This window comes from Vombatus ursinus, unplaced genomic scaffold (genome assembly GCF_900497805.2).
Source record: "Vombatus ursinus unplaced genomic scaffold, bare-nosed wombat genome assembly UNPS02009573.1, whole genome shotgun sequence".
NCBI classification, from domain to species: Eukaryota; Metazoa; Chordata; class Mammalia; order Diprotodontia; family Vombatidae; genus Vombatus; species Vombatus ursinus.
The window spans coordinates 28,221,582-28,247,391 of record NW_020949351.1 but is presented as its reverse complement, the minus strand read 5'-3'; the positions used below and the strand labels follow the sequence as shown (position 1 = coordinate 28,247,391).

General features: G+C 35.5%; 1 protein-coding gene across 1 annotated transcript in view; it reads left to right on the top strand.

Moving 5' to 3' along the window:
• The window catches only part of CARMIL1 (capping protein regulator and myosin 1 linker 1), a 366,062-nt gene that overhangs the window by 312,864 nt on the left and 27,388 nt on the right, over window positions 1-25,810 (top strand). Inside the window, 3 exon segments of the mRNA XM_027852377.1 lie at window positions 19,602-19,668; window positions 20,289-20,485; window positions 23,442-23,554. Coding sequence (XP_027708178.1) covers window positions 19,602-19,668; window positions 20,289-20,485; window positions 23,442-23,554 — 377 coding nt within the window.

Sequence of the window (25,810 nt, the reverse complement as noted above, 5' to 3'; positions counted from 1 at the left end):
GGGCTTCTTGATTGTTCGTAGGGCTCAAATGAGGTGGGAGTCAAACCTATTCCTTCTCTTGAAATGGAGGACTACCAGCACCATCTGCCCAGGCTCTACACGCTACAATCCTCAAATATTGTCATCCATCTAATTTATGTAACTGCTTTGGTGATGTCGACACTTAGGACCTTTCAGTCTTCACTGCAGTTTAGCTTTTGTGTGTTCTTTCGTCAAAATAAAGTGTGAGCTTCTTGTGACTCAAGACTATTTCCCTTTTCCTATTTGTATTCCTAGCTCTTAGCATAGTACAAGCTTAATTTTTTTTCCTTCTTGTTTGATTCAAAAGTACAAATGTATATACATATGTGCATGGTTGAGCAAAGAAGTCTTGTATCTCTGTCAAAACTGCTTAAGGTTAAAGAATAGGGATTTTGTAGCTTTATAGTTTCTAACAGGTCTAGGCACATGGTAAACATTCAACAAATACTTATTGAAATGAATTTGGTGTATTTATCTTATAAGAATTATAACACACAGGTCATCTAGCAGTATTGTTGTTGATGTTGTTACAATATTTCTTTCATCCATACATCAAGGTTCTTAGAAACATTTTTTCCTAACATCTAATGAATCCAACTATTCTAAAAAAATTGAGTAACAATAAATAAAAAAACGAAAAAGCAATTATTAAGCACTTACTTTGTGGAAAGCACAGTGATAAGCAGTAGGCATACAAATAGAGAAGCAAACCAGTTCATGTTCTCAAGGAATTCACACTCAAAAGGTGGCGGCAACACACAGATGACATTTCAGCTCTAAGTCTTAGAGAACGGTTCCATAATCCCAGAGGTACAGCAATGAAGTAGATTGTAATGCATATTTAATGTGCTTTCTGCTAATAAACTCACACCAGTTTCTGATACTAATTATTTAACAGTGTCAAAGACTTTGGTTGAAAGAATTATTAAGCAATTATTGTGTGCCAAGCACAGTGCTAAGTGCGGAGCATACAAAGACAGAAGTCCCTGCTTTCAAGGAGCTTTCATTCTAATTGGAGAGATAATATGTACATATATAAGCATGTACATAATATACCAAAGTGAATATTTAATAGTTTTGGAAAGGAGTGTCCTAGCAACTGGGGGACTTAGGAAGGTGGTACTTGAGCTGAGACTTTAGACTGTAAACTAAATAAAGGCTCTAAGCAGCTCTTCCCTGAAACATTGCCCCTTTCTCTCTTCTCACATAGCCACTTCTCTCTTTTCCCCACAACTCCTCAGATTAAAAAGTCAATTCTGTTTCCAAGCATGTGTTACCTTTCATAGATAATAAATACACTAGAACCAGAATGTGGATTAGCAGTAGAGATCAGCAGTGGGGGAAAATTTCCATGACAACTTTTAGATTGGCTTCCTGGCAATAGAGCTAAAAATCTATATGATTAATTAATTTGCAAGAAATAAAGTTCAGTCAACAACTCTTTAACTTGTTGCTTGACTATTTGAAGTCTACAGAATGTTGGGAGTGATTGTATAGTCAAATAGGGCTTACGATAGCCAGCACATTATTGACCTGAGGGCTTCTCATCTCTTTGACTTTACAGTAAATTGATATTCCCCTAATTAAGAGCTCTGTGTAGTTGTTTCTAGTCAAATAAGTTAATTGTCTAAAGAACCATTTAGAAATCATAATATTCAGTCCAATATGTGTGCCACTTTTATGTTCACAGACAACTTCCTTCACAACAAACCTATGAGATAAGCAGGTGTCATCATTCTCATTTTTCAGATGGGGAAGTAAAGCTCATAGTTAAGTAACTTGTCCATTATGATACAGCTATTAAGTGTAGGAATTAAAATCCAGGTCTCCTGACTTTAAGTCAAGTCCTGTTTCTTTTCATTATGCCACTTGCCTTCCCTTGACCAAGGAGCAGAAAAATTTTGAGAGGCACATGAAAAGAGTACTCAGAATTTAAGATCATCTTGGCCAACCCTGCGGTTTACAGATGAAGAAACTGTGGTCTGGAGTTGGTACATGGATCATCTATGGCCTTACAGCTGGCCAGTGACAAACTTGGATTGAAAAGTCCAGTACTCTTTTTAATATATATACTTTCCTGCTTCCCTTGACCTAGGAGAGCAAAAATTTATGACAAATAATATATTGGTTTGATTTATTTTAACTCTACACTTGGAAAATCTTTTTCAAAAATAGGGAGTGAGTTAGTGGAGTTTGGTTGTAGATATTATTTGCAATCTTGTAATATCCTTATATATCTTCAAATGGGACCTGTGTGAAATTTTCAGCTCAACATTAGACAGCATAAAAGTTGGCATGAGCAGCACCGGGTGTGATTAGAGCCAAAAAGTTATCTCAAGATAAAGATCATGCCAAAGATTTATGGAGCCTATTTCAGGGATTTAGGAAGGATAGATTCCCTGAATGACAATATGGAGGAAGTAGAAAGGAGACATGTGGTATGGAAATAAAAGTCTTTTGTCACTAGTTAGGGAGAAAGAAAGTCTGGGATTCAAGGCAAAGAGCAGTATCTTGACTGATATACATCACTGAAAAGTGCAAATATTTATAGCATGTGTGTATACATATTTGAGAGAGAGAGAAATAAGACATATAAAAGATTTGCATTTGAGTAAGGATAATGTATGTATAATATTCTTTAAAATAATTCAAGTCAATATATCAGAATAAGTTTGAAATCATTAATTAAGATTTATTTTAACTTATACTACAAATCATGAGCACTCTTTGCCTACCTGGAACATTCAGTGAATCTGCATGTCATTTAATTGGTAATGAGGGTATGTTTTTTTTTTACATACTGTTCACGTATTTCTTATCTTTTCAGAATATATGCCTTAAACGTTATGAAGAAAAGTAGACCTATATAAGATCATTATTTTCTTTTTTAAAACATATTTTATTGATGATTTGCACATAATGGTCATTTCCTAATACCATTCTCTCCCTCCCAAGCAGTAAAAACTAACATGTTAGTTATGTCTAGCAGCATGTACCTGTAACTGTAGCATATGGAGCACTGCCATGCTAATGAGAGGAAAGAAAAATACTTTATCTATCCTCTTGAATCAAGATTGGCTAATTATCACTAAATCTGAATTCTTATGCTCTTCAGCACTGTTTTCCTATTTGCTGTGGTTATTGTTCTCTAATCTGTGCTTACTTAGTTCTACATTAGTTCATATTGTCTTCCCAAGTTTCTATAAAATTTTCACATTCATCCTTTTGATTCTGTATTATTATTTTAAAGTAATATTATTTTACATTCACATACTACATTTTTTTCAGTCATTCCATAATCATAAGATCATTATTTTACATAGAACATGCTATGATTCTAAGTTCTTTAAAAAAAATCAGTATTTTAAACCACATTGGTCAAATCTTGAATCTTCCTGGTCCATGCAATCTTAAGGATCACAAGAACATTGTTCCAAAAGAAACTCTCACCAGTGATTTTTAACAAAGGAATATTTCATAACTCATCCATGGATATATTAATTTTGTTTTATTTTAATATAAAATGACTGTGGTATTGTGACCCTGATGTATGTGTTTTGTCTGTATTTCACTAGTGATGAGACAATTGATAGTTTGTTTTCTTTAGAATAGTCATCAGGCTTGAGTTACGAAAATATTTCATGACAAATGGGTAAAGCAATACTAATTCAAAATAATTAGTTGTTTATTTTCCCCCTTTCCCTCCAGTTATAATAAATTTCACACTACTTTTCAGCCAGGTAATATTAATACATAGAAATAATCCATGTGCTTGTTACTGCTTCCTAAAAATAAAATAATAAATTATTTGAACTAATTTATATAGAGTACTTCTGTCTCTCTTGCCTCTAATGTTGAAAATCACAATTTTTGCTTTGTTTTCCTAGGATCATCCAAGGATATTCACTATATAGAGTTTTTAAAAATTTTTTCTATTTCTAATTGACCCAGAGAGAAAAGTCAGTCTATCAGTAAAAAGTCTAAACCATTTAGTGTATTTTTTTAAAAGAAGCATCTTTTTATTTTTTTCAACTAGCTAGTAACAGAATCAATATACTAAAATGTTGCCATGTAGAAGATTTTAAAAATAAGTATACAGTTTATTTTTGATACCCTATCCATAGCTGTCTTTACAGTAGAACATAGTACACACCCTCTATCTATGTAAATTTATCCGATAAACAACAGACAGGCAGGCAGATAGATAGCTATACACATACTGTCTCCCCTGCCATTCGATCATGAGCTCCTTGAGAAGCGAGAATGTCTTTACCTTTCTTTGTGCACAAAGCCTGATACGTAATAAGCACTTAATAAATGCTTAGACTTGATTTAATTATGTACCACAATGATTTCAGCTTATTAGAGTCACTTAAGAAATAATTTTAGTCTACCAAATTGATTTCATTAAAAGGAAATATGAAAGCAAGATTCGAAGAGGTGCTCAATCTTAGAACTACATTATAGTTTCTGAATTTGAATAGAATCGATATAGTGCAAGAGTTCTTAGCCTGGGATGTGTGACCTCGGTTTTTAAAAATATATATATTTATATTTGTTCAACTGTGATTTCAGTATAATTCGTTTCCTTGGTAATGGTTTACAGCTATGTGGTCCAGTGGGTAGAGTACTGGGTTTAGAATCAGGAAGACTCATCTTCCGGAGTTCAAATTTGGCCTCAGGCATTTATTAAGCTGTGTGACCCTGGGCAAGTCATAATTATTTGCTTCAGTTCTTTATCAGTAAAATGAGCTGGAAAAGGAAATGGCAAATCATTCTAGTATTTTTGCCAAGAAAACCTCAAATGGAGTCACAAAGAATTAGATATAACTGAAACTATTCAATAACAAAATTGTAACTCTGTGTATTTTACTTTATGCATTAAAAAGTGTAATTCTTAGAAGGAATCCATAGGTTTTACTAGTCTGCCAAAGGGGTCCATAACACAAAAATGGCTAAGAACCTCTGTTATAGTGTATACATCCAAGTCTCATAAAACTGCTAGAAACATACCTGAAGAAGCAGTTGCAAAGCCTTCAACCGCTGGTATTTCCTGGTTTGTGTCTTGTAACTAAGATACTGTTTGATCAATAAAATGAGGATAAAGGTATTTGCAATAATATATTGCATTTTCCCTCAGTCAGTCAGTAAGTATTTAAGTGCCTATTATGTGCCAGTCATTGGGCTAAGTGCTAGGGATAAAAAGAAAGGTGAAAAGACAGTTCCTGCCCTCAAGGAGCTCACAATCTAATATGGGAGACAATAAGCAAACATAGTGCATAAAATATGCACCATGTAGAGAATGGAAGGGGAAGGGAAAAAGTATGTGTAGTTCCTGCTATGTGCAGACACTGTTTGTTTTACAAGTATTGTCTCATTTTATCCTCATAACAACACTGTGAGGTTGATGCTATTATTATCTCCATTTTACAATTGAGGAAACTGAGGCTAAGTGACTTGTCTACAGTAGCTATATATACACACATGTGTATATATGTATGTGTATATGTTCTGGGTGCAATATATATGCATGCATATGTGTGTAATATATACACATGTGTACAAATATACTTATGTACATACACGTGTATCTCCATATATACATACATGAAGACAGATCTGAATGAGCTGAGCCCCCTATAACAAGGCCCATCTTTTCACAAAGATGAAAATGTAAGAGGCTTTTAGTTTAGGTCTTAAATATTTGTGCCACTGGGGGGAAAATTGACATTATCAATCTTAGAAACTAGAGCAGAAAGTACTTCCTTGCTCTAGGGAGAACTACAGGCAGCCTCATATATTTCTCTGAAGTTATTTGTTATTAATCTTGTTCTAATCTCATAGCACACTAACACCAAGAAGATGGCAAAGCTGTTAAGTAAGCATAAGAGGCAAGCTATTCAGCATAGTGTATAGAGTTCTGTATCAGAAGTCAGGAAGATCTGAGTTCTTATTTGGCCTCAGGCGTTTACTGGCAATAGTAAACTGGGCAAGTCACTTAATCTCTGTCTCTTTTAGTTTCCTTTTCTATAAAATGGGGATAATAATAAGAGCACATACTTTACAAGGTTGTTGTGAGGATCAGATGAGATGATGTTTGTGAAATACTTTGCAAACCTTAAGGTGCTACAGAAAGGCTGTCTATGACTCATTGTCATTATGTTAGAGTACTCATCTTCATCACACAAGCTCCCGTGACCCCCAATAAAGGGATCTTTTAATATTTGTTTTGATCACAAGATGTTTCCTCTCCATGCAATATATGACCATCTTGACATTTGGAAGTTGGAGAATACTTTTTTGTTTTTGTTTTTGAGATGGCCTAGGATTCTTAAATTGAATGGGGTGTGTTACTTAAATTCCTGGTCAAGAAACCAAATTCTTCACTGATTCTAACATCAAGTATCCAGGCGCCCAACTCTTCTCTTTGTCTTGCAAATTTCTAGCAAAAAAACTTTCATCAACATCATAATATCAAATGGGTAAAAAGTGTTTGAAAAGTTTGTCCTTTTTTTTTTAATGAAAATGTTCATACTAATAATGAGAGAGAGAGAACATAATGATCTAAGAGTACTGGACTTGGGGGTCAGCTAGGTGGAGCACTGGCCCTGGAGTCAGGAAGACAACAGTTCAAATCCAGCCTCAGACACTTGACACTTACTAGCTGCGTGACCCTGGGCAAGTCACTTAACCCCAATTGCCTCACAAAAAGAAAAAGGAAAAAAAGAGTACCGGACTTGGTAGCAGGAGAACTGGTTTTAAATTCAATTTCAAATACTTTCTAGCTGTGTGAGTATGGGCAAGTCAAAGGTAACGCTGAGCTTTGATTTCCTCTATAAAATGTTGACAATATTTTAATTCTCTGCACTGGTTTGAGGATCAATCAAAGTGTTTTATAAGCCTAAAGGACTATATAAATGTCAGCTGTGATCATTTCCCCTCTTTCTCTATTAATCAGTCAAATCAACACACATTTATTAAATGCCTTCTATGTATTAAGCACTATGCTTGATGTGGCAGGGAGCAGAGACAAAAATGAAATCATTTGTACCCTCAAGGAGTTTACGTTCCATTAGAAGTAACTTGTATATACATGTAAACAGTTTACAAAGTAAATACAAGGTAATTTCATAGGGGAAATCACTAGCAGCTAGAGGCAAGACCTAATGTAAGAGGTGGCACTTGAGCTGAGTGATTCTAAGATGTGGAGGTGAGGAGTCGGGGACAGCCTGTGCCAAAGCACCAAGGTAGGATATGCATTATTCTTTGTAAGGAACAGCAATGCTGCCAATTGTTCTAGGATGATAATGTGGGGAGAAGTATGAAATAAGTCTTGAAATGTAGGTGAGAGTCCAGTTATGAAGGCTTTCAAATACTAAGCAGAAGGGGTGGGTGTGGGTGTGTAGAAAGGGGAAATAAGCATTTTTATTTTCAAAAAAAAACATAATATCAATTTAATGATACCTTCATTACATATGTTATTTTTGTCAGCACAGAAAGTTTTCATTCTAGCATTTTAAAGCTATTTAACCTCACATGTTATAGTAATACACTTAGACAAAAAAAATTGTATCAGTACAATATAAATAGCTAGGTATAATGTTATGTTTGGGGAGGACATCTTATCTTATATGAATTACTTAAACTTTCTTCAAGTTCAAGTTTAAGTTTAAGTTATGGTATTACTGTAGGATAAACAGCCTATATTTATATTGTCCTTTCTGGATCACAAAGGATCTTCTTCTCTCCAAGATAAGTGCCTTTGATATTAGTCTCATTTTTCAAAAGAGAAAACTGAGACTTAGAGAGGCTATGACTTGCCCAAGATCACATAACTAATAAAAACAGGGCTTCTGAGGCTAAATCCAGTGTTCTTCCACTACACCATCTTACCTACTTCTACATTCTTAGTAGAAATAAAGATCTCAAAGATTTAAAAAGTCCAAAATTGTATTGATCCAACTCATAGACATTTTGTTCTCAAGGAAAAGTTCCTTTAGTGGTTCTTTATAACACACTTCCATCTAATGTGGGGTCCCTTGTTGGAGGAATAGAATCTAGAGGAAGGTTTGACAAATTGTTTGTTTTTAGCATGTGTGAAAATATTTAGAAGTCAAGGGGGCAGCTAGGTAGCACAGTGGATAGAGCACTGGCCCAGGATTCAGAAGGACCTGAGTTCAAATCAGGCCTCAGACACATAACACTTACTAGCTGTGTGACCCTGGGCAAATCACTTAACCCCATTGCCTAACCCCCCAAAATAAAAATATTTAGAAGTCAGAAGAGAGAGGAACCATTATTAGGGACAGCTAGGTGGTGCAGTAGATACTGTGTTGGGCTTAGAGTCAGGAAGACTTGAATTTAAATCTAACACAGATGCTTACTGCCTATGATCTGTAAAATGGCGATAATAATGGCACTTAACTCACAGGGCTGTTATAAAGATGAAATGAGTCAAAGTATAGAAAAACCTTTTCAAAATTTAAAATACTATATAAATGCTAAGTACTATTACTGCTACTACTGTTGTTACTGAGCTTTTTCTCAGTATTAGCACTTGAGGTAGTCTTAGTAGAAAATATTTAGGCCTTTTTTCATATTTTATTGTACAAGTTACCAAAGTCCAGTTAGAAATAATTGCATAGTACAATCTTTAATAGTAAAAGAGAGGAATCAGTCAACAAGCATTTAAGTGCCTACTATGTGTCAAGTGCAGTTGTGTTAGGCATTGGAGGATATTGGAGGGGAAATCAGTTCCCTCTTTCAAGGGAATTACATTCAATTGGGAAAGATAACATGTGCACATAAAAGTATTTACAAAATAAATATGAGATAATTTGGTAGGAAAAGTACTAGTAGTCAGGTAGTAGGGGCATTAAGGAGAGGTCTCATTGAGAATGTAATATACAAGCTAACTTCTGAAGGAAAGTAGGGATTTCAAGGCAGAAGTGAGTAGAAAGTGCATTCTCCCATATCTTTAATTTGTTCAGCAAAAAAAACACTTTCCTGTTTAAACCCGGGACCTTCCTACCCTTCCAAATTCATTAAAAAATATTTTTAAGACACTCATTTGGAAACCAATAGTTATACAATAGTATACCTGTATAATTCAATATATAGTATACAATAATATACCAATAGGTATACAATAGTATACCTATTTAAAACCCTCTGTGAACAAGATAGTTTTTTTCCCTGTCTGACTAGGACAGGGCTTAAATTTAACAGGATAAAAAATGAGATGTTATTAGAGGATAGGAAGGACAGCTATTAGGGAATATTTTCAGACCATTCCACTCCCTTTTAGTAGACTTGTCCAAAAAACCTACCTGTGAGTAAAAGCACCCAATTTCCTACTCAAGTGATACACAAGCTTATTCCTCTTAATGGTTTTTTTCTTTCATCTGGCCTTGGGCAGGATAGTAATTAGCAAGACTGAAATGGAAATTTTTCTATATAATTTGTAACCAGGAAAGCTTGGTATGGAAATGTTCTCCATTTGCAAATTTGGTTAATTTCTCTGTCTCTAGAAATCAATATATGTTTGATAAGTTCAGGGGAAGTTTTCAGTTTAGGTCTATTACAGCTTCTATTTTTGGTAGAGGAACTTTAAAAGAGTTTAATAAGGAAGAGAGCGAGATGAAGCTTTTAGACTAGTCTAAAGAGTTACCATTAGGCAACTAAAGTCTCATCATTTGAGACTCTTCAAGAGTAATGCAAAGTTGTACATAACAGCTTGGGAATTTCACGTGCAATCATCTTTTTTTTTCTCTTCTATGTTATATATGCTTGTTTTATTTCTTAAGTTCAGCATAAAATAAATAAAAATTTAAAAAGAGTAATGCAAAGTAATTTATTCCAATATCCATCCTAAAACTAATATGCAGGTATATGGAAACATCTCTAAATTACATCATTAATTCTGTCTCTGTTTGGTGTTTTGACAGTTTATATTCCCAAAATATAATAAACAGGGTGTTGTAGTAGACAGAAAGCTACCAAGAATACCTGGGTGCAAGTCCTACCTACTCTGAGTGCGATCACTTACAGTCTTAGTGCTCCAAGCAGTTGTCTAAGATGGTTACATATAAGTTATAGATGTATAGCAATGGGTAAAATTTCTATACCACAAGTTCCCTACCATGATTCAGTGTCAAGTCTAGACCAAAAAATAAAATAAAACAGCTATTCAGATCATATCAATCTTTTTCACAAGCCTTCTATTATTATCCATCAGTAGTTGATCATTCAAGTGTAAAATAATAACAAATGAATAAATGAATGAATGACTAAGCATTTATTAAGCATTTCCTAAGTACTAGATACTGTGCTTAGTGCTAGAAAAATATAAGTAAGCAAGACAATCCCTGCCTTCAAGGAGATTATGTTCTAATGAAAGAAGAAAACATATAAAGGGGAGCTACAAAGGTGGGAAGGTGGGAGGTCAGTCAGCAAAAAAGCATTTTTAAGCACCTCCTAAGTTCCAGGAACTATGCTAAGTGCTGTTCATTCAAGGAAGACAGTTCCCTCCAGGAACTTAATGAGGGAGTCTATTGGGGGAGATAACATGCAAACTACTATGTATAAACAAGGTATATACAAATGCATTCCAGATAATGTATTGGATTGGTAGACTTGGTTTGAAAATTGCAAGAAAATGATGTAGATATCTAATTCTAGACTAGATAAGAAGAGAGCTCACTTATCAGAGCCCAGGGCCTAAGGCTCTGCTCATGAGAGGATAAGTTTAAATTAGTGTGTCTTCTCTATGATATGATGAAGCTAAATAAGTAGTCAATACTAAGTGGCTACTATTTCCTCTCATCTTTGTTCCAAAATAATCCTTCTTCATTTTTTTCTTTCTTTTTTCTTCCCCTATGCCATATCCCCATAGGATCTGTGATTCCTATGTAGCTCTCCATAGGAAACAATGAGACGGAATAGATGAGGATGACTTCCTCTTGACCATTAGAAGTCCTTTGCTCTTTGAAATGTTTAGCTTCCTCTAAAACTCCTGAAATGAGTAACTTTGAAGGTGCCATTGCCCATATGGGTTCTAAAACTGTAAGAAAAAAAAAGAGAAGAAAAAAAATGAATTAATGGCTTTTGATCTGTTGAAAAGGTAAAAGTTTGTATGAGTGTTGCCATGGATACACCATCTTGTCAAGAGGAATCTTCTTCACTGTCACACCAGGGCTGGAACCAGTAGAAAGATTCCCTGCTTTACCTTATAATGATCCATTAGGTGCATAATTATGTCTGAAGTACTTTTCATTATACTGAATCAGTCTTCCACTGAGAAGAGAGAGAAATCTAAAATACGGAGCTTTAAAAAAAAAAAGGCTAACATCTGTGGTAGTTAATCCCTGCCTGCTTGTTTCAATGCATCAAGAGATCTTTTATTTTAACTTATCACCATGAATATTTATTGAATTTCCAGTATGTGTAAAGCACTGTGCTATGTGTTAAAATCAGATCCTTTTCTGTGTTCAGGTTTTAACAGGAAGAAGAGAACCTAAACATACTAGGGCTTAAATCTTAATTGTTGCAGAGAGAGGCACATAAAATGGAATAAAGACCTCAGAAAGCAGAGACTTGAGAATCTCTAAAAGACATATCAGCACAATTTCCCCCAGAGTTGGTTCTGTTACATAAAGTCAGCTGCTGAGTCATAGCCAGAGAATAGAGCATGAATACAGATGGTCTGGTGGCCTATGAAACAGCCTTCCTACATCTTTGATGGTTTGAGTCTCTAAAGTCCTTGATTTCCCCATCGGCCAGAAACAGTTAATAACATGTGCAGGGGAGAAGGGGGGGAAGAAGTGGAGAGTGGACTGGTGAATTGTACCTTGAAGTCCTTCATATAGGTAAAGACACTCCCTATATTTAAATGTCTGTTATTTTTCAAGATATTACTGTGTTTCTGATTATTTAGAAAATACTAATAGTGAGTCTGCCTTAAGCCGGTGAAATTTTTACTTCATTCTTGCAACCCTTCTTTTTTGTTAAGATTTTTTATGTATTTTTGGCTTTCCTGTCTTCTTTGTGTTTCTGAATGGTACGTCTCTCTCCTCTTCTGAAAACTGCTTTTGCTTTTTCTCCCTTCCATTCATATTCTTTTTTTTTTCTTTCTTTTTGCTGCATGGAGACTCTCTGCTGTACAAGTGTAAGTATTTTTTTTTTTGGTAGCCTTGCAGTTTCTGGCCCTACTTGTTTACATTCTCGTGCTCTATTTGCTTCTGTGCTCCCTTGCTAGTCTCCCCAGAGACTGTATTGTCATCCATCTGCAGTTACTGAATGAAATAGGCAGTAATTTAGAGACAAGATTGGATTTTACAAGAAGGTTCAACCGGCATAACAGCTGATGAATTTAAAATATCCGCAGCCATATGCCTGAAAGCAAGCAGAGAATGTTGGTGAAAGGGGTACAAAAAAATGTCATTCAGGTTTAAAAAGAAAAAGAAAGCTTTTGGGTTTTTTTGTCACAAAATGACAAGTTTGTTTAAATTTTCCAGTTTTTCTTTAGATTTGTTTTTGTCCTATGATAGCAAACCTAAGTTTGTGGAAAGTTGATATGATGATTAATTTCCTGCATTGGAAATACTTTTTATATACCTTTTCCCTACCTAATAATGATTATTACCAAATCATCAAGAAGAATTTTTTTTTTTAGGTTTAAGGTGAGAGGGTTGTTTTTCCATGTATTGTACAGACTTGGTGAAGTTTATGGAAAGTTTGGAGGATAAAAATTTGAAGTGGGCAGTATTCTTTAAACTGTTCTGAGTATTTGCAGCATTTCTAACTAGTACATGTCTAGGAAGTAGAGACTGAAAACTTGATATAACAGAAATATGCTCTGGGTTTGTATGTTGGATTGCTATATTAGTTATTATAATTCATGTTTAAAATAGGTATTAATAAGGCAGCTAGGTGGTACAGTAGATAGAAAAGTGGTCCTGGAGTGAGGAGGACCTTCATTCAAATCTGCCCTCAGACACTTGACCCTTAGCAGCTGTGTGACCCTGGGCAAGTCACTTAACCCTGATTGACTAACCAAAAAAAAAAAAAAGAAAATAATAAAATAAAGTAGGTATTAATGTGTATTAAACTGTAGGTAAAGTGATTTAAATTCAGTCACAAAAATTAAATGAAACAAACAATAGCACTCAGCAATTTACAGTAAGGGTCTCCAGCATTTGGGCTAAACTTAACTTTGAATAGGGAACTTCCCTAGTTGATTCTCTCATGGTGATGGAGGGTAGCCAGTTGCAGGTTGCTGTGATAGGCTGAGAAAGAAGTCTTTGTATTTGCCCTACTAAAGGTGTCTTTAAAAAAAAATGACACATATTCCTCAGTGCTTTGTGAGAGTTTCTAGAGTAAGATTCCTTTTTTGAAATCAGTTGCCTTTGAAGCAAAGGTTCTTGATGTCCAGCATTTTAATTGACACTGAGTAGTGTTAGTATGTATTTATTGTTCTATGAGATGTCCATATGAGAACTATATCTGTGGGATTTAGATGACTGATCCCTTTCACGTACGTGGAAACAGTTTGTAGCCTACTCACCAGTGGTTCCAAAATTGAAGCTTTATAGACAAAGGACTAATGAGGATGAACAGATTCAAGGGACAGCTAGATACAGTGGACTTTGTCCCATAGGTTGGTTGTAGATGAGTAAGTGGATAAATGATGCTGGAGAAGATTATGAAGTCAGAATTTCATCCCAGATACAACTCATCTGCAAAAGAAAGCAGGTCAAAATGAAATGGCAACTCAAGAACAGCATTTTAGAACTAGTGCTGAAAAGCTATCTTTGTCAGTACCGACACTTCCTGTTTATACTTCTGTTCCAGGATTTTTATGGCTACCAAGTTTGCATGGTTGATTATAGTGGGACCACTTTAGAAATTAATATCTTTTATAATTCTGTCAGGCAGGGTAAAAAAAATAATAAATTCCAGGTAGGAAAAATTTGTGGAAAATGAGATCTTACTTACCATTGTCAGGTATAAGGCTCTAATGTGAACTATAAGCAATATGAACCTTTAAAAATGAGTAACTTTGGGGCCAATTGAAAAGTCACATTCTTCCATCAAATGTTAATCTATCCATTTACAAATGGGCAATTGTCTCTGACAAATTGAGCAAAAAAAAAAAAAAGAAATTTAGTAAGGGTTTCTTTAAAATCCAGTGAAATGTCGCCATGTTTTGGAAGATGCTTGTGAAGGACACAGATGTGATGTTGTTACCAGCACCTGTAATAAACACAATAAAGCAAAATTTCATAATTTGTCTTATTCAATCTTCAAGAATTTAACTTTGAGAAATTAGGAGGCCAGAGTATCTACTACTTGAGCAGGGATTTCTTTTCTTTTTAATTTGTAGAATCAGAACCATTTATCCTAATGATATTGAATGACCTTAAAGATTTGTTGTGGAATTGGACAGGACTATTTAAGAGATGAACAGATCTGTTTGCAAATGGGGCAGTTTCTGTATTTAGCATATAGAGTATATACAGACAGTTCTGCTTTATGTAAATTTGCATTATGCAAATTTGACTTTACCAAATCTGCAATCCAAGAAAAATTACCAGATTTCCTTTTGCAAAGTAGATTTAAAGGTGAAGTACCCTGAAGGAACCTCAGATACTTAAAGCAAGCAGTGATTGATTTGCATAATTTAAAAATCCTGTGGGATTTCATGTTGTACAAGTGTCTGGAGAGGCTTGTGGTGCAAATATTGAAACGGCAAAAAAGTTCCCAGAATTCCTGCAAAAAAAAAGTAATAAATGAAGGTCACTACTTGACAGACCAAATCTTTAATCTAGAGAAAACTGACCTATTTTATCAAGAATGCCCCAGGTCACTCTCCCCCATCAGAATGATTTTAATGAAAATATAATACTATCTCATTATTACAACCTATGGATCTGATAGTGATTGCAAATTTTTTCAAGGCATAATAGTTACACACTACATTTGTTCAGGCAATTGCAGCTTTTGATGCAGATAAGAACTTGACTTTGTGAGATTTCTGGAAGTTCTATAATATTTACCATGCAATGTAGAATATTGCTAAGGCATGGAAGATGTAACAGAAACATGTATGAAGAGAGTTTAGGGAAAAGTGTACCTATAGCTCAATCCTGGTGGATTTGGCTAAGATAAAACTTTTGAAGAAGTAACAAGATTGTAAAATTAGTACAAGAATGGGAACTAGAAGTGGATGAGAATTACTTGGAGGAGTCTATTAAGTCTCCTGGTGAGGATCTAATTGAGCTGCTAGCTTCAAAGACTGCAGAAGAAGAAAGGGAAGCTTCAGAACCTGAGGTGGAAACAAGAAGATTCATGACAAAATGGTTGGCAGAAGCATTTCATCATTTCAGTGATCCAAATACTAAAAGATTTTTTTAAAGTTCAAAGACTAGTTGACCATAATATTGCTTGCTGTTGTCAGATATACAAGGAGAAAAAGAGAGCCACTGTCCAAATATCCCTTGATAGCTTCATAAAACATGTTGCACAGCCAACCAACCTGTGATAAAAGCTAGGTGTGGTGGATAGGGAAGGTACAACATACTGCACATCTCTAGTCACTTTACTGTCTAGTATTATGCATACTTTATTATTAACTTTACCTTTCATTTCATAATTCTGTTTATTATCATGGTACAATATATAATATGTCTGCACTTTGATACATGTTATGACTTGTGTAAAGGTATTATTTTGTGTATGCCTTCATTATAGAGGCTAAGTGAAGTGGGTAGGGCCAAATTCATGTTATGTAAAAATTGCTTTACCAGAGGTCCATTTAAGTAGGAGAACTGTCTATATGCATAACTTCATAACAAGTAAATGAAGCCTCATGATTCTTAAGTTATTTCTTTCTGTGGTAAGTTCATGTCGAGCTCCAATTTATAAATAGTCTGTTGTAAGAAAGAGACAAATGAAATTAGCATGCATGTGTCCACTCTTTAATTTCTCTCAAACTGGCTTGACATGCATTGCATGGGAGTTACAGTCCAGAACCAGGCCACCTAAGGGGGCCAGTCCAGATTTGGCTCGATTTGGGATTTAGGGGTACAGAGTTCTGCCTTTCAAAGAGTAGGTGTTCCCAAGGAGTGCCAATCGACTCTGATTGATTAGCAAACTGTGAGGTGGGCTGTATTAAAATAAGGTCTTGATTATTTTATAAAGCTGGAAAAAATAATAACAAGATTCATTTGGAGTAACAAAAGGTTCAGAATATCAAGGGAACTAATGAAAAGAAATGCAGGGGAAGGTGGTATTATAAAACAGCAATCATCAAAACTACTTGGTACTGGCCAAGAAATAGAGTGGTGGATCAATGGAATAGGTTAGGTTATGCAAGACACAGTAGTCAATGACTATAGTAATCTACTGTTTGATAAACCCAGAGACCCCAGCTTCTGGGATAAGAACTCACTGTTTAACAAAAACTGCTGGGAAAACTGGAAAAGAATATGGCAGAAACTGGGCATAGACCAAAATCTCACACAATATACCAAAATAAAGTCAAAATGGGTTCATGATTTAGATATAAAGGCTGATATTATGAGCAAACTAGGAGAGCAAGGAATAGCTTACCTGTTAGATTTATAGAGAACAGAAGAATTCCTGACCAAACAGGAGATAGAGAACATTATGAAATGCAAAATGGATAATTTTGATTACATTAAACTGAAAAGTTTTTGCACAAAACTAATGCAACCAAGATGGAGGGAAGCAGAAAACTAGGAAAGAATTTTTACAATCAGTGTCTCTGAAAAGGGCCTCATTTCTAAAATATATTGAGAACTAAGCCAAATTTATAAGAATACAAGTCATTCCCCAATTGATAAATGGTCAAAGGATATGAACAGGCAGTTCTCAGATGAAGAAATTAAAACCATTCATAGTCATATGAAAAAATGCTCTAAATCACTGTTGATTAGAGAAGTGTAAATCAAAACAACTCTGAGGTACCACATCACACCTATCAGATTGGTCAATATGATAAAACAAGGAAATGATAAATGTTGGAGAAGATGTGGGAAAATTGGAACACTAATGCATTGTTGGTGGAGTTGTGAAATGATCCAGCCATTTTGGAGAGCAATTTGGAACTATGCCCAAAGGGCTATAAAAATGTGCATACCCTTTGACCCAGCAATAGCACTTCTAGGGTTATATCCCAAAGAGATAATATAAATGGGGAAAGGACCCACATGTACAAAAATATTTATAGCAGCTTTTTTGTGGTGGCAAAGAATTGAAAATTGAGAGGATGCCCATCAATTGGGGTATGGCTGAACAATTATGGTATATGAATGTAATGGAATGTTACAGAAATGATGAGCAGACAGACTTCAGAAAAACCTGGAAAGACTTGTATGGACTGATGCTGAGTGAAGTGAGCAGAACCTGTACACAGTAACAGCCATGTTGTGCAATGACTAACTTTGATAGACTTAGCCCTTCTCAGTAATGCAGGGATCTAAGACATCTCCAAAAGTCTCATGATGGCAAATGCTATCCACATCCGAAAAAAGAACTATGGAGTTTGAATGCAGATCGAAGCATACTATTTGCTCTTTTTTTTCCCTTCAGTTTTGTTTCCTCTTTCTTGTGGTTCCTCTTATTGGTTCTAATTCTTCTTTACAACATGACTAGTGTGAAAATATGTTCAATAGGAATGTATATATAGAGCTTATATCAGATTGTGTACCGTCTTGGGGAGAGAGGGGAAGAAAAATCTGAATCTCAAAAGCTTATGGAAGGGATTGTTGATAAATCAAAATAAATTAGTTTTTTTTGATAATTTTTTATTAATTTATTTTGATTTATCACTAATCACTTCCATATGCTTTTGAGTTTAAAGTTTTTCTCCCCCTTCCTCCCCACTACTCTCCCCAAGACAGCGCACAATCTGATATAGGCTATACATTTGCATTCATATTAAACATATTTTCACATTAGTGATGCTGTAAGTAAAAATTAAAACCAATAGGAGGAACCATCAGAAAGAGGAAACAAAACTCAACAGAAGAGAAAAAAAAAATAGCAATTCAACTTCCATAGTTCTTTCTTTGGATGTGGATAACATTTTCCATCACAAGGCCTCTGGGGATGTCTTAGATCCTTGTATTACAGGGAAGGGTTAAGTTTATCAATATTAATCATCACACAGCATTTCTGTTATTGAGTACAATATTCTCTTGGTTCTGCTCACTTCACTCAGCATCAGACCATACAAGTCTTTCCAGGTTTTTCTGAAGTCAGCCTGTTCATCATTTCTTTTAGCACAATAGTATTCCATCACATTCATATACCACAACTTGCTCAGCCAATCCCCAATTGATGGGCATCCTCTCAATTTCCAATTCTTTGCCACCACAAAAAGAGCTGTTATAAATATTTTTATATGTATATGTCCTTTTCCTCCTGACTCCAAGCTCAACGCTCTATCCACTGTGCCACCTACCTGCCCCTGGAGATCTCATTTCTAGTTCTCTCTCTATTACTTAGCTTTGTGATCTTGGGGAGATCATTTAATAGGTCCCAATTTCTTCATCTATAAAATGAGAGGTATTGATGATGGTCTCAGAGGTTTCTTCCAGTTTTAAAATTTAATGATTCTATATCCGACTGACAATGATGATGATGATGATGATGATGATGATGATGATGATGATGATGATGAAGAACAACTCACCCTTTTCTAGCCTTAGAGAGATTCATCAGTTTGTCCTCTCCTACTCTTTTGGTCAGACTGACTAGATAGCCCTTTATGACGAAGAGTTACCAGTGTATTAAGAACCTAGTGCTAAAATTTATCAGTTAAAGAGAAAATTGCTTGTAGAAAAAGGGGTCTTGTTTTTATGGTCTGTGATAAAAGGACCAGGAATTATGGCAGTATACTGAGCATGACAGCATGTATAAGCTATATAATTCTAGAAGAGTTTCATTTATATTATATTATGACTAAAGAAAAATGAAGAGAAATGCAAAAAAGAAATCAAGGCAGAATTGAGAAAGGTTAGCTTTTTACTTAAAGCTACTCAGTTTCCTCACCTGAATAATGAGGGAGTTAAATTACATGATCTCTGAGGTACTTTTTAGTTCATAGTACATGATCCTGTGATTAAGCTGAATTTATTCATTTGCTCCTATGATAAACTGTTAGTAAATGTCTTTGTCTTGAATTCCTAGGAATTGATTTCTGTTGTCTTTAATCTTGTGCATATTATGCATTATGATAGTCTTGTCCATAGCTTGGAATCAAAAGGATGCATCTCACTGATAGGTATTATTTGCAAGGATATCATAAAAGACTTCAGTTTTAGTTGTGAAATATTAGCACGAATATAGTTGTGCACTATAATCCGAAGTTGGGGAGAAAATTGGAGAAATTTGAGAAATTGCTACTCTTCTTTCAGTTGAAGCAAAGTTACTCAACCATTCTCAGATGAAACAAGTAAACTTTCTAGTTCAACTAAAACTTACCAGTAAATATTTCTAAAGATGGTGGGGTAACTTTTCTGTGATTACTAATTGCTTTTTTCTTTGGTTGCTAGATGACTCCTAAATCTAAAAGGAAAAGTATCCATAGTCGAATGCTCCGACCTGTTTCCAGGGCCTTTGGTAAGTTAATACATCCATATTTTTGATACTTACTTCCTGTTTATCCATCCCTTATACCCAAGCTACTTAAACTAACTCTTAAATAGAAATATTTTCTTCCTCATGGCTCTTCTTATATGTACCTGTTTTATAGATGAAGAATATTGAGGAACAAAAGAGGGGCAAAGTGATTTGCCTGATAATAAAAAACAAGATTTTAGCTGTCATTGCCACTTCTATTATCAACAAATAATACCTACCAAGTGCATTGAATACAGTTGGTGCTTAATAAATACTTGCTGAATGTAATGGAAGTGAATCAAAAGTACTTCATTTCTTTGTTGTCATTCAGTTGTTTCAGTCATGTCTGACTCTTTTTGACCCCATTTGGGGTTTTTTGGCAAAGATACCAGAGTGGTTTGCATTTCCTTTTCCAGCTCATTTTACAGATAAGGAACTGAGGCAAATGGGACTAAGTGACTTGCCCAGGGTCACACAGAGAGTAAATGCCTGAGGTCAGATTTGAACTCAGAAAGATAAGTCTTTCTGACTCCAGGCCTAGCACTCTATCCCTTGTACCACCCAGTTGGTCTTTAGGCATTGTCATATGTGATGTTCACTCTTTTGTTGCTTCCTTTAAGAAATGGAGTTTGATCTTGATAAGGCACTAGAAGAAGTTCCAATTCACATAGAGGACCCACCTTTCCCGTCCATCAGACAGGAGAAGAGGGCTTCTGGATTCATCTCAGAGCTGCCATCTGAGGAAGGGAGGAAACTGGAGCATTTCACCAAGTTAAGGCCAAAACGGAATAAAAAACAGCAACCTACCCAAACAGCGGTAAGTTCCTCTGGGTAACTGGTGAGGTACCATCTCTTTTTTCACCTCTGGAATGTGATATGAACAAGATATTTCACAAAGAGTTAAAATGTAGGGTTTAGGTAGGATAGAGAAGTAATGGCCAAAGGCTAGATCCACAGCAAATTAATGAACATACATTAGTGCTTCCAAACACGTTTTAAAAACTGAGGGGTATAAAACTTACTGCAGTTTAGAGCCAAGATAGAGTGCCTGAGAACAGTTTAAATCTCTGGAGACACAAAAACCATGTCTAGAGTTGCCCTTTGATGTTTAGGAGTGAAAAGATTTGCTAAATATTAAAGAAGAAGTCATTTATGTTTCACTTTGTAAAATCAGAAAAGATATACATATATGCAAAAATCCCACTTCCCTTTTCATATCCAACCATGACTGTCTTAGTCTGGATCTGCTTTTGTTGCTCTCCATTGAAGGGATTCTTAATCTAGGGTCCATGAACTTATCTAAAAATATGTATTTTGGCAACTATTTCAATGTCATTGTTTTCCTTTGTAATAGTATACATTTTATGCATGGTCTTCACCAGACTGCTAAAAGAATCTATGACCAAAAAAAGTTTAGAACTCTTGGCTTAGAAGTGGAAAAGACCCTGTGTCACTTCAGGTTATTAATGTAGAACATAATCCACTTGAAGATAGCTGATAATTGGCAGGTTCTTCAATCTACCTTACCCCTTCCCATCTTAACCTGAATGTCACTGGCACAGCTAAAAAAAAAATGCTTTTTTAAAGTTCGTTTGATTCATTTGAATGCATCTTTTTGGAGGACACTTGCAGTTTATTTTTTTAAAAGATAATGTGAAGTGAGCTGTTATCACTCATGGTGAAAAAACAATAACCGACATTATAGTATGCTTCCGGATGATTCTCTTTGTCTCCCTCCCTCTCAAGGACTATTAAAACTCTAATTTGTTCATAAAATGACTTAAGTATCCCTGCACTTAAATCCTTGGCCCACAGAAAGATTGGTAATTAGACTGCAGAATATAGGTTCTGTATAGTTGATTCTGTTGTTCTGTTCTGAAGTAAACTGTGGCAGTTTCTTGGTTCAAGAGCACTTTGGAAATATTCTCAGAGACCTTGTGACATTGGCTGGAATTCCCCTTTCTGATCACAGTTGACTGCCTCATCTCTCCTGTTGAGTTCAGTTACTGTGTCTGTGCAGGTTACTCCCAAATAGACATGCCTAGCTCTGCCTTCCTTCTTGTGTAGTAGTCCTGCATCACCCACTTCCTGCTAAACATCACCTTGGGACATCCGATGTCCCGAAAGGATCTAAACGTGTTTAAAACAGAACCTTTTACTTTCCTCCTGCCTTTGCTCTAAGTTTCTATGTTTTTTTTGAAGATGCTAATATCCTACCTATCACCCATGTTCACAGCCTCAGTTGTCATTGGTGTTTTCATCTCCAATCAACCTACATATTCAATCTCATTAGTTCTACTTCCATAGTGTCTCTCAAATACCTTCCCTTCTCTCTACTCACATAATAATAACTTCAGTTCAGCCTCTCATCGCCTTATTTACTATAAAAGGCTCCAAATTGAATTACTGACTTCCAGGTTCTTTGCTCTATTCTCCAATAAACTGCCAAAATTATCTTTCCAAGGCACAATTATGACCATGTCATTCTCATGTCCAAAAGCCTTCAGTCATTTCCCATCGCCTTTAGGGTAAAATACTCATTCTTCAGCCAAGCATTTAAGCTTCCCCATGTCCTGGATCTAACTTTACCTTTACAGTCTTATCTCACATTATTCCCATTCATACTTTCTGTTTTAGCCAAGCTGTAATGCCAGTTATTCCCTGAATTCTATCTCCTACTTCCTGTGAATTTATACAAGCTATCACCATCCCTAAAATGTAATCTCTCCTCAATTCTGCATTAAGAATCCTTATGTTCAAAGATCTCCTTTCCATTTGTTAATGCATTCCCTCCTCAAATTATGTGTTTTATCTGTGTACATGTGCTATTTCCCCAATTGAATGAAAGCTCCTTGAGATCAGGGCCTATTTCATCTAGAGAGTTACCAAATGTTTGCTTAATGGAACTGAATTACATTGGAAATAGGAAAGGAAATAAGTATTTATTAAGAACCTACTATGTGCCAGGCATTGTGCTAAATGCTTTACAAATATTATCTTATTTAAGAATTGAGAACTATCTCAATCCTCTGAACCTCCTGTTTTGTTCTTACATCAAACTCTGGTTTTTCAATATCTCCCTATATGCCAGTCTATAGCATCATTATTCTGAGGATCACTTCATGTTCTTGACTAAATAGTTAACCAATTGAGTAAGTCACCATCCTTCATTCTTAAAAGATCTGTCTCTCCTCTGTTCATGCCCTAGTGATCCTCCCTCAGCTTTTCCCTACCATTTGCCTTTCCCCCTTCTATTCCCAAGCTGCTGAGTGCTGCTAGAGGAGGTCATGAAAACATTCTGATTGAGCCATTACAAATTTATCCTATCTTACCTCAATTGGGTCCATCTTGCTCAATAGCATTGCTTTTGATTGAGCAAAGTTGCTTCTCTGCACTTCAAGAACTGTTAGCCAATGAGTGCAAAACTCACCACCCAAAAAAAAAAAAGTGAGGCAATTTTCCCTCTGCTCTTCATGTATAATTGATATTCATAACATTTTGCCAGATATTAATAACATTTGACCATTCGTCTTTGTGCCCAACACAACTAAGAAGCACATATTTCCCTTACGACCCTCAGCTTATCTGTGTGACATATTGTCACATAGCACATTATCACTGGCCCCAATGAAGTTAAGAGTGAGCAGAATTTGGTATGTGGGTTTTCTGTATGAAGAGTGAACTTGGCACTTGGTTTTATCATGGTCTGTCTGTCACCTGTATGGCTTGAGCTAATGAAAGTGTTTCACAAGAAGCCATTTTTCTTTTTTCAGGTATGTGCTGCTACCCCTGCCCCTCATGATGGAGAACAAAATGGCCTTATGGGAAGAGTGGATGAAGGTGTAGATGAATTTTTTACCAAGAAAGTAACTAAAATGGATTCCAAGTGAGTTTATAGCAGTTTTTAAAAATTGCACTTATCAAGGATGACTTTAATTACTGATAATTATAGTTAAATTTGATATATTACAAAAGGCAAATTAAAATATGTTAATTTCTTCACCAATGTTTGACAGTAGCTTGGAATAACCTACCTAGCCTACAGAATTTATCAGCATATTTTTTTTTTTACAAGTCTTTCTCACCATATGCAAGGAATTCATTAGACTGAGCAGCAAACCTCCAGAATGAGATCTGGATATCTCCACATTTGAAAACTTTTGCCTGGTTATATTGACTCTGGGGTGAGGGAAATTGGAGGATGAGAGTGAGTGAGGACAGGAAAGCTTGGAGCTCTTACCTCATGGCGGCAGTAGAATTTATGTATTCAAAGCAAGAGGTTAACGTTTGCACAGGATATTGAACCTGATATTTTCAAGTGTTGAATGAGCAGAGGATTCAGAACTAGGAACACAAATCTTTAGTTTTAGAAAGCAGTAGCTGTTACCCAAAGCCTACCTAAATGCCTTGTGCATGATAAGCATTTAGTCAATGTTGAGTTGAATTGAGATAGATTTTTTTTAAGGGGCAAAGAGGGGGGGCAGAGGAGAGAGTTATACAGATTTTTCTTAGAGATGACTACTTACAGATTGAGAGGAACACCTTCAAGGATTCTTCACATCAATGATAAAGTACTGTATTAGATGGCTGACTCAGCAGTTTTTAATAAAAATCAGCGGGGGGCTGAAGGTGATAGGTTTATTTTTAACCCAAATTGTCACTTGCCCACAGCCGGATGTGTTGAGGATCCTAAGGTCCGTGCAATTTCATGACTCTAATAAACATTTTCAAACAGGCAGCAAGATTAATGACACAGTGTCAAAGCTAGCCACAAATTTTCATATGATTGAGGCAGGTTTGTTTTTTTTTCTTAGGTAAGTTAATAGTACAGCTACTTAATTAACAATAATAGCTTGAAACGAAATAGTCTTCAAGCATAATTTGTACCAAGTTATTTGATATAGATTTAAATGAATATGGATTTGTTTGATAGCCTGCCCATGCAAATATGCGGACATGTGTACATACACACTCACCAAGTCATACTGTTAACCTTTTTTTATTATGATGCATTCTTTATCATTGGGGCTTCAAATTCAGAAATGAAATTTAAGCTGGAGAATATGAATGAAAAGGGGTGTGTGCCCATTGTATAAGTGGTTGTGCCCAGACCTCACTAAGAGGTTGATGTAGAAACATCATATTTCCATATGCATAGTAGAGCACAGTAGTGCCCTAATAAACTCTAGTAGTACTATGATCATTAGCATTTTGTATCACCATGACTTAGAATCATGCTTTTCCAACAAGAGATTTTCTCTTTTGTAGCAGTCTGGACAACATGGGCCTTTATCCATATAGTTTTGACTCTCAATGGGAATTTGCATTTCTGTAAAATGATGTCATTATCTTTAATAGGGATGTTTCTGACCTTATGCTCTGGATGATGGTTTTTGTGCTGTCTTTTCTACTTTTATCTCCTCCAATAGTCTCTGAGTAAAAGATTTATAAATGCATTAAACAAAGTAAAAATATGTCTTCTACGTAATCAGACTATTTCAGGAAGATCCTATTATTGCATTTATCCATGGAAATACAGTACATGACACACAGCTTGAGTGTATACTTAATAATTACCAAATGATGATGGAATTGAACTTCTAACCAAATGATTATTCATTAAATTATTTTATGCAGAATGGGATATTTTCAGTTTGATACTTAAAATAGATCTGGCCCTGGGGGGGGGGGGGGCTCTGAAGTAGGCAAAGTATGTCTTCTGCACCCTCAAAGTCCCCAAGAGTGACCTTTTCCTCTTTTAAGTGGTATTCCTGACTGCTGCCTTGAGAGAATTGACTTTTGTCCCAAAGGAGCCAATGTATACTTGTAAATTCAGCATTCACCAGTACCAGGGAAGGAGGAGACTTATCTGCTAGGAAAAGAGGAATCAATTTATAAATCAGGATTCAAGGAGATATAAACCAAAGACTTGGGGGTGGGGGGGAATACCTCAGTTTGTCCAGAGTACCTAAGTATAACCAAATCTCCAATACATCATCAGGAGAGGGTCATCAAGGTGACTTTTTCTGACTTGTCCTTCTGTATCTTTACTTTTTTTTTTATTAAATAATTTATTTTGATTTATCAACGATCATTTCCATAAGCTTTTGAGTTTTAAATTCTTCTCCCTCTCCCTCTCCAC